Here is a 9,756-nt window from a genome sequence, read left to right on the forward strand (position 1 = left end):
GCGCGCGTTCATGCAATGCGGTGATATATTTAACTTGACTGTTGGGTCACAATGAGACTATGTTTGAATGAAGACTGATTGACAAGTACCATCTGTTGCAAACTATTTTTAATGGCCGACTCACTACACAGGATGATCTCAATTAACATTTACATTTCTTCTTTTTTTAAACAGGGAATAACTACTCCAGTGGTAGGTGCAAACAGCACAAGGATCAAGGATTTTACTGTGCTGCTAAAAGCTACAGTCCCATTTGAACTTAAAATATAAAATATACTCCTCTGAACATAAATAAATGAAAAATTCCAGGCCACTGCTTATGAGTACAAACTTAGAATCAGTTCCATTTCAAGACAAATGCAAGGAATCCAGTGGTATTTTAGCTGTTGAGGAGAGTGACAGGATGCAGCTGGAAGAGAACACCTCTGGTCTTTCCTCCTCCAGGCTCAACAATATCCATCTTCAGAGCAGGATCCACCTTGAATACACAAACAATTCAAAACACACAGCTAAAATATGCTCACAAAACAGAGTGTGACAGAGCTAATTATCAACTAAAAAGTTTCACATACTACCATAGTGCCATACCTGGTTCCATTTCTCTGGTTTCTCATAGTACACTTGAGTGACAACATCCCTTGGTGGTGACTTGGTGAAGAGCCTGCATTACATAACAAACAAAAACACAGATCAATAACCGCATGCATATTCAGTGCGTTTACATGCAGATTAACAACATTATTATAGTCGGGTTAAGGCAATATCCCGGTTTCTCAACCACCATGCCCCTTTTTTCATAACCAGGTTAACAGACCTAGAGAACTCTTTCAGTATCCTGGGTATTCCTGCATGTATACATCTTAGCCAGAATATGGACGGGTTAAGCGTATACGCGTGGACAGAGTAGCCCTTGTCGTGGCCGCTGGTTAACATTAACTTGCTAGCTAACTATTTTAGCTATCAGTTGCGAGAGCACTGTGTTTTCCTACGATGGGACAAGAGTGTGTTTATGAAACATTAAGTTGTAACATTTTACTAATTTAAGGGCCGATAGCTGTTATTTTGACATAGATCAACCAGAAGAAAAAGCCAGTTGTGCGTTGGAAGAGCGCTACTACTACTGTACTGGAGGTATAGTTACTCCCATCATTCTTCCCTGCTCATGACTACAGGGAGAACTGGCATAACCCGGTTTTTCACTTCACCTGCTGTGCATGTAAATGCACAGATTGATCCAACTTCATACGTGTTACTGATTTCTTTGGGTGTATCTAAGTGACCTTATCAGGCGGTCCCGGCAGTCCTCCTGCAGGTGGTTGATCCTGTTGGGCCCCAGATGCATAGTGCCATTGGGCCCTTCACACACCAGACGATTTATAGCCACTCGCAAAGCATTTATCTGAAAAAGTAAAAACACAGAACTAATCAGTAATATGCAAAAGTGAATGCTACATCATGTAATATTGGCATTGAAGTATTACAGAATGATAGACACAAGGACCAGGTCTGTCATTAGCAAATCAGTACCAATATCACAAGGTACAAGATGGTCTTGAGATTTTTACTGCTATTATACTACAGTCTTATTTTAGATATACGAATAGCACCTGAACAGAGTAAATTCCATAAAGCATATATAATAATGATAAAACACTGTTCTATCTGTGTAATATTTTGTAGAAACACATTTTAACTCCATATATTCCAAAGACTACTACTGTTCTTCAGGGAAAAGGACATGCTGCATCTAGGGCTGTACCGAATACAATTTGTTGTGCTTCGAAGCTTAAGTACTTATCAACAGCAAATATTCGAGAAAAAGAGAAAGAAAAGTCAAGTACTTTTATATAGCACATTTAACAAACAACAGTTGACCAAAAGTGATTTACAGGTAGAGCATTAAAGGCAGACTCAGTCTTCATAACTTCAGTCAGTCACAACACAGCTGTCTCTCTGGTGAAAGCTGTTACCTCAGTGATGTCTTCAACATCAAATTTGACGTCGAAGGTGAGTTCGATGTCATGCTCGGGTAGGATACCCTCCTGTGTTTGACTGTTCCAGCCCAAACCACAGAGGGCACCAGTGAAGCAGGTCCTCTCTTCATTAGTACTACAAAAAAGGGGGGGAAATATTAACACTGGTATTTGGATTAAGCTGCCTTTTAACTGTTCAACTCACCGTAACTCCATGATAGGGGTGAAAAGCATGGTTACGATTGCAGGCAGACCAGGGATTTCTGGCATGATGGAGGTATCTCTAAGTAGAATACGTGTCCCTGCAACACAACCACACATTTAAAGCTGTTACAGTTGATTCTGACATTTAGAAGAACAAGCTTTAAAAAATACAGTTTCTTCAAGCAACCCCTCTCGTATTACATATAGATCCATTGATCAAATACATATATTGATTACAGAAATTAAAGTGGGAAAAAAATCTTTTACTGACATATTTTCAGGCCAAGTCTTAAGCTATTTACATCTACCTATACAGATAGAACCACTTTTGCTATCGCACCCTATTGGTTTTAATGTACAACAAGATGCAAACAGCTAAACAGCTAGTGTGTTGTGTAGTGTTCTCTTTTCCTGATTAACAAAACAATATTTCAGTATCATCCCACAACTAACCATTGCTGTTCTTTTCTACTGCATCACTTATATTGTAGAAAGGCTTTACCTTACCCTCTATTTAATACTGCAGGCCAAAAGTGTTTAAAGGGAGATTTTTTTTATTGTTATTAGGCAATTCAACACCAAGTCAAATCTATAAAATCAAGTTTGCAAGACTTCTTTATTCCATGGCTACTAATGATGAAATATATGTAACTTTTCAGTAAAGCTTTTTTAGCATTTAAATTCTAAGAATTTCTTTTTTTACAATAACAAATAAAGACAACGGTATAACAGAAAATTGAGTGCAGTACCACTTTTTGAAAAGCTACGTTTTCAGCCTTTTGGCACTGAAACCGTAGGCATGAAGATGAGTTACACCTGATGCCCGTTTCATGTCTTTTCTTGCCGCACCAGGAGTGAAGAAAGATGAGGTTGCTTTAGATGCAGGAATAGACCATCTCCATTTATTTTTCACTGTTTTTATTTTTCTCAGACACGTATGTGCCTTCTGTTAGCAACAATGCATCCATGACGGCTAGTGGCCTTGCCAAATAGTAGTTACCGTTAGACACACCCAAATCATGATGCTACTAATATGTGAGGAAACTGGTTCTGGGTTTTCTGCTATAAATTAATAATATTTAATAGCAAAGTTATAAGTTGACTATTTTATTGCATGATTATTTTATGTCAACATACATTTAAAACCTACTGTAAGACCTACCAAAATAGGCTATAAGGCTCTCTGTGCGTCATAGCACAAACACGATTGGACCTCTTACACAACGGTTTGTGATAATGACAAATAGTCTGTTGCATGATTGTATTATTATTATTATTAGTGCTGTCAGTTAAATGTGTTAACAGCTTTAACGCGATCCCATTTTAACGGCGTCAATTTTTTAATCGCAAAATTAACGTTCTTTTTGGCATTGCAAATTTTGTAGGTTTTTTCACATGTTGTTGCAACAACTAGTAATGTTAGAAAAATATCCCTTAATTTCTTTTTGTCCCATTATTGTTTCTCATTTTAATGCTCTTGGTAAAGTAGATTGGCTTCTTTTTGCAAATGTTTTTTATTGAAAAAAAAACACTGGCATTTAGCCTACTGTAGTGTTAAATTTTAAGTGCTGTCAAACACGATAAGGTCTGTAAACATTTTCCATCACAAAATTCACATTCATTTAACTGACCAAATTTTTGTAGTTTTCTCATAGGATCTGCATCGATCTCAGATATGTCATTTCTCAAAATCTAATTGACGGAAATCTGTTTTAGCGATGGAGAACTTTAATCCCTGTAATTTATTAGGCTTTCATCTTTAAATGCATGCCCATGACTTTGTATTTATGACGACATGTATCTGGTACCTGTGGAGTTGACTGACACAGTCCCTGCCACCATCATCCTCTGATGTTTGTGGTGGGGGTTTTCATTCAGGGCCAAGGAGTTCATGCTGCTTCTCTCGATACACACCGTCCTGCAGATAGACACACATATGAGCAAGGTGGGGGAGGGGGTATCACAAATTTTGTTTTTGTATGCACGTAATTGCTTACTTGTACAAGGACTTGTGGCTCAAGCTGAGGAAGTTTATCTTGTAAGGACTGTTTGGTCCATGCAGATGAACCTGTGGTGATAGAAGGAAGACAGCAGTCAGACACATCACATGATGTATTCATGCATCAGTTATTGTTGACATTCACCCTTTCGTCATTGTTCTGCTTGTCAGGCAGACTGGGTGTGCCTCTGAATGAACGACACATGAACTATAAATGGCTCCATCTCCTGGACAAACAGAGCAACAGACGTTCAGAAGTGCAGTGCTGATGCAGTCATCCCCCCCATTACCAAAATATCCGCATCTCAAAGTCTGTCCCATTTTAAATCCATCCACAAAACCTATTTTAATCTCAAGGCTTTCTCTTTAATTCATTGTAATTATTTAACTATTTTTAATTATTGTTACTGTTTCTCTTAATATTTATAAAGCACTAAAAATTGCTATGCAAAAAGTATCTTACTATTTAGTTTTTAGTAAAACCTAATGGAATGAAAATATTATGTAAGTTACAGTGTATATTGCCTTTGTTTTGGAATTGGGCTGGCCGTTTTTAGAAAATTGGGCAAGTAAGCTGTCAATGAGTTGCTTGTCCTCTTTCTTGCGGTCTTTCCAGGAGTTGCTGGCAGCGTTGGGTACATATGTTCCCCTTTCCATGTCCTTGTACAGGGACGTCAGTGCCTCATTGTTTTGCTGCAAGAGCACACAAGAACAAGACATTTAGACTGAGAAGGACACACAGCATATGTATCAGTCTTTCTGAACTTGGGAACCATGGTTAAGATATTTTTCTTTAAAAATCCACTGCACAACAAGGTTTCTTGGTGTGCTTTATAGTTAGCTCAGGCTCAAAAAACCCAACAGACGTCATGATTTATGCATTTATTTTCATTGAGACCAAAGCAATGTTGCTCACATTTGGAGGTGTCATTGTGTGAGCAGGGCAGTGTAAATATATTAGGCTAAGCTGTTACTTACAATTTTTGGGTGATTTGCCAAAGTCGTTATAGATTTGTGATTTACTAGTTTCTATTGGCATATCTGACTCTCAGCCTTTTGGGCATCATCTTCGCAATTTGTGAAATTATTCCAGACGCTTTACTTTTTAAAATCTTGCATTTTAGTTGCAGCAGAGCTTCTAGCCTTTCTTGATAGAAAATGATAGCTCAGGCCAGGCAAAATTAGGCAGGTCGTGCCACCTGTCTGTCTATTGATTTCAGTACCTGGGACAGCACCATAGATAGCCTTAACACATGCACCCCCGCCACTACACACACAACAAACTGCACTCTGTATCAGTATAACTAATTATGGGAGCCCAGATAGCTTAGTTAGTAAGGTACGTTAACACCTCAATGCAGCGGGCCCAGGTTAGACTCAGACCTGTGGACCTTTGCTACATGTCATTCCCCCCTCTCTCTCCCCTTTCATGTCTTCTGCTGTCATATCAAAATAAAGGCTGAAAATCCCCCCAAGATTATCTTAAAAAAAAGAATAACTACTCATATGTTGATGCATAAATAAATAATGTGGGATTAGGAGAGATGTAGCGATACACTACACTAACGATCCGAATCATGATTTTATGGTCACGATATGATTTTCTCACGATTTCTTTCAACAGAATGACTTATGTAATGATTTATATAAACTGTGCAAAAGAGAAGTTGTGTCCTCTTATCAAAATTGCAATCAAAGCTTTTGAAGCTTTGGTTCCCAATTTCCTAATCTATTTCATGTGGGACAACTAGTGTGTCACCTTGGAATCAAAGCTCTCTTCAGTCTTCACAGCATGTCCTTCTTCCACCAAAATGTCTGCCACGCTGGCGTTTGTTGTCTCTGTGTTGATGAACAGCTGCACACGCATGACACCATGGAGGACGGAGAACAGCAACACAATGAGTGAACGGCCCTTCACCAGTGTGATGAACCGGTCGCGAGCTTGGCTGCTCCACTGGTTCCCCAGGATGATGGACCGGGCTGAGGGACATATTCCAATGACTTGGAACTCCTGAGCCTGAGACCATGAGCATAGTGTTTGTGTGTTACTCTCAGTTCACAGTTAGGACAATGGAACAGATAAGGGTGAATTAATCTTCTGACTACTTTAATTATTGCTACCTGAAATGGGTGAGACAAGAGGTCAGAAGAGAGCTCCATGAGGCTGCTACAGGCAACAACCGCTGAGTTTCCAAAGTCCAAGAAGAATACCTGCAGAACAACAAAATATTCTGCGTTCTGGTAGATAAAGTAACATCGGCAACTAATTTGCAACTAACTACTGCTGTTAAGAATGATTTCCGTACCTTCTATTGTTAGAGGTCAACACTGGATCACAATAGCTTTAGACAGATTTAGTTCAAAAATCAAGATAATTAACTAATAACTTGGTCATTTAAAGTCAGTATTTCGTAGCACAGTGGTGGTCAAAAGGCCATATAAAACTGTGAAATTAGTAATTTAGCACAAAAAAAAAGCTTCATTCCTTGATCAGCAACACTAAACACAATCACGTGTAGAGCAGAAAATCCATAATGTTCTGAACAACTAAACTAAATTTCTTTTCTACAATGGCATGATCATACAAGTGACAGTTGCAAAAAGACATTGAAAATCAGACATGGAAGTAAGAGTTTTGTTATAACAAAACTGAATGGGTACACTACATGTTGACCAGAGAGTTGCAGCGTGTGAGCGATATTCACCTCCACTGTATTGCCACGTATGTACAGGACCTTGGCACGGTAGTACAAGCTCTGATCACTGTTCTCAGAGTAAGGAGCAAGACACAGCAGGTTGGGGTAGAGCGACACAGAGACAGGTTGCAGCGTGCGTCTATTTATCTCTGCTGTCAGGTGGCGCTGCTTCTCCAAGCTGGCTTCATCTGATTGGAAGCCCCAAAAATGACCCACCTCCACCACCTTAAATAGAGATCAGAGTTAAGAGAGCATGCATCCATTCAAGATTCAGACATTTACTCAAGAACCTAAAAAAGGGCTCTCTTTTTTCCTTTTAATTTTCAATAAACACACACACACACACACACACACACACAAACAGAGAGATGTCAGAGTGAGGGGGCTGCCAGTGCTGGACCAGCACCCTGAGCAAGTGGGAGAGTACGGTGCCTTGCTTAAGACTCTCTTGAAAATGTACCTCTGTTTGACCAGATTAAATAAAGGACTGACCTCGGTGATGTTAACCACAAACAAGGGGTTGGGGGGCAGCTTGTCTGGGTCAATGTTCCCGCTCACCACTCCCACCGGGTAGACGGACTTGCTCTGGCAGTCTACATTCACCCTGCACAGCAACAAGACATAGAGAAAAAGACTTTAATGTTATGTTTTTACTGTATTTATTGGTTTTGAGGTAATTATAGCATCACATTTTTAATAGAGGTTATAGTTAACAGAGGTGCTACTATTCATAAGGTATTGTAAACCAAAAATGAACTTACTTAACAAATATTCAAATGAGTTCAGAGTTTACTACGGATTACAACAATCGATGCAATGATTTCCCAAGCACTGTTAATGAGGCAATGCTGCAACTAGAGAGAGGTAAGCAGAACCTGGTGCTGCCTCTGCCTAAAACCTCCCTTCTCTGAGTGCAAGTGACAGCAGGAGAGTCGTGCAGAGTGCAAGGATGTTAGATTATATTAAGGCTCAATGTGGTGCAGGTTCCAAAAAGGCAGTCAAGAATGGGACTTTTCAGCATCCAGAATTCCAACACAGTTGAACCGTTGTGCGCTCATGACATTTATTGATCACTACGCAAATGTTTTTTTAGTTTTTTTTAATTCATGAAACTGATTCCACTCACTCACACACGGAGAGGAGGTTTCCATAATGTGTAAGTAGAACCGTACCTTGCATATTTCATGTGAGTTAATTTTCTACTCCCAGCACAGATTTCTATTTGTTCGATGGGGAAGACAGACAGCTCCAAGGGTTTATTCTGCTGTGCCAGGAGGAGGGCAAGAGACACCTCAGGCAGCACCCCTGAGTCTTGGGATGTCCTGTAGAACTCCACATATGCTCTGAAAAAAAAAAACACAGACAATTACGAGTTTGCATTTCAGTGTTCTTTAAAAAATGGTTAGAGCTGATAAAATAAAGCTGTTTGATTTTCTACAGTGGCTTTTACTACCTGGAGCTCTCAAATGAAATGGCTTTGACTTGTCCACACAGACGGAACATAGACTGCAGCTGCTTGTAATACAGGAAAGCGTATGGAGGGAGGTTCCTCACCTGAAACATGTGGTCTGATGTTATTTTACAATATCCCTACCTTCTATGTAATAAGACAAAAGACTGTAGCCATAATAATCCCGTAAGGATGTTGGTTACACACCAGAAAAGTCAATAAAAGGATGTCAAGATTTGAACAGTAATCAATTCTTAGCTCTCAACACAAAGGGTCATACCATCACTGCTGTTCTGGGGTTGAAGCCACTCAAATCCCTGGAGGCTAGGTCTTCATCTATTTCTCCCTGGACAAAGTAGTTAGGGTAGTGGGCACCAGCAATAACCACCTAAGACAGAGCAAGACGCACCTTAAAACAAACTGGCATTTAGGTGTATATCTTCAGTAGTTGAATTTTTATTCTGAGTGATTACGGGATCTGAGGTGAACACTGTATAGCTTCACTTATACCATGTGCAGCACTGACTCTAACCTGAAGGATGAACTTCTGCCTGTGTACGCTGGTGTAATCCAAGGGCTGAGCACTCTCCGGCACATGTATGTTGAACTGGGACACACGCTTCTTCAGGTCCTCATACAGTTCTGCAACCTAGACAGTGAATTACTTCAAAAGTAGTCTAAGACACAAAATTCTACAGCTCAATTTCAAAATATTAGCTCTTTAAGGCTGGAAGTTTACATTCTTGACGGTCAACTTTGCACCAAAAGAACAAAATCCTTAACTAGCTAAAATCTGTCATGGAACTTAATGAACAAGTTTACACTTTGTCAATAAGACCTACCTCCTGTTCTGCCACTGAAAACTGACAGCATAAAACCGAACACTTATTTACAGTCTGACTGTACCAACTTCAGTAAAGCCTCTCAAACAACAATTCAACAGAACCAAGAATCTCTCTTGGTAACACAGGATTAATGCCTGTTGTTTACAGTTCAACTATGATATATGATGACAAAGACATCCTGTAATGTGTCTTGATGAACTCCTGTGACCCAGCTATCGGCTTAACCTCTTTACCTCCCTGATCCTCTTGATCTGAATGAAGTTCTCTTTTCCCCAATCCAACTCATCCTAAGAAGAGAAAGCAGCAAAGGCAAATAAAATTTACAATTTAAGAAGAGAGTTATGCACTGATTCTTAATAAATAAATAAGTATAAACACATTTAGTGAATAGTTTAAATGTTAACAAAGGCAGAGAGACTTTTATGCAACTGAAGTGAAATTGAATAAGCAATCTTAATGGGGACACCCCTCACCTAATCAATTTTTAACCAAAGCTATAGTTTTCTAAATGTCATTTACAGTGGGTACGGAAAGTATTCAGACCCCTTTAAATTTTTCACTCTTTGTTTCATTGCAGCCTTTTTCCAAA

General features: G+C 39.3%; 1 protein-coding gene across 2 annotated transcripts in view; it reads right to left on the minus strand.

Moving 5' to 3' along the window:
• Positions 1-90: 90 nt before the first annotated feature.
• Positions 91-9,756, minus strand: part of tdrd9 (tudor domain containing 9) — a 27,660-nt gene continuing 17,994 nt past the window's right edge. For both annotated transcript variants that reach the window (XM_034858746.1, XM_034858745.1), the window contains exons 19-35: positions 9,401-9,454; positions 8,855-8,971; positions 8,603-8,710; positions 8,326-8,426; positions 8,045-8,215; positions 7,365-7,476; positions 6,882-7,097; positions 6,298-6,387; positions 5,936-6,193; positions 4,702-4,869; positions 4,175-4,245; positions 3,986-4,095; positions 2,179-2,275; positions 1,971-2,109; positions 1,281-1,399; positions 589-661; positions 91-478 (exon numbers count right to left, since the gene is read on the minus strand). In XM_034858746.1, coding sequence (XP_034714637.1) covers positions 380-478; positions 589-661; positions 1,281-1,399; positions 1,971-2,109; positions 2,179-2,275; positions 3,986-4,095; positions 4,175-4,245; positions 4,702-4,869; positions 5,936-6,193; positions 6,298-6,387; positions 6,882-7,097; positions 7,365-7,476; positions 8,045-8,215; positions 8,326-8,426; positions 8,603-8,710; positions 8,855-8,971; positions 9,401-9,454 — 2,103 coding nt within the window. In that variant the 3' untranslated portion in view covers positions 91-379. The remainder of the gene's footprint in view (positions 479-588; positions 662-1,280; positions 1,400-1,970; positions 2,110-2,178; positions 2,276-3,985; positions 4,096-4,174; positions 4,246-4,701; positions 4,870-5,935; positions 6,194-6,297; positions 6,388-6,881; positions 7,098-7,364; positions 7,477-8,044; positions 8,216-8,325; positions 8,427-8,602; positions 8,711-8,854; positions 8,972-9,400; positions 9,455-9,756) is intronic.

This window comes from Etheostoma cragini, chromosome 20, assembly GCF_013103735.1.
Source record: "Etheostoma cragini isolate CJK2018 chromosome 20, CSU_Ecrag_1.0, whole genome shotgun sequence".
In the NCBI taxonomy this organism is placed as follows: Eukaryota; Metazoa; Chordata; class Actinopteri; order Perciformes; family Percidae; genus Etheostoma; species Etheostoma cragini.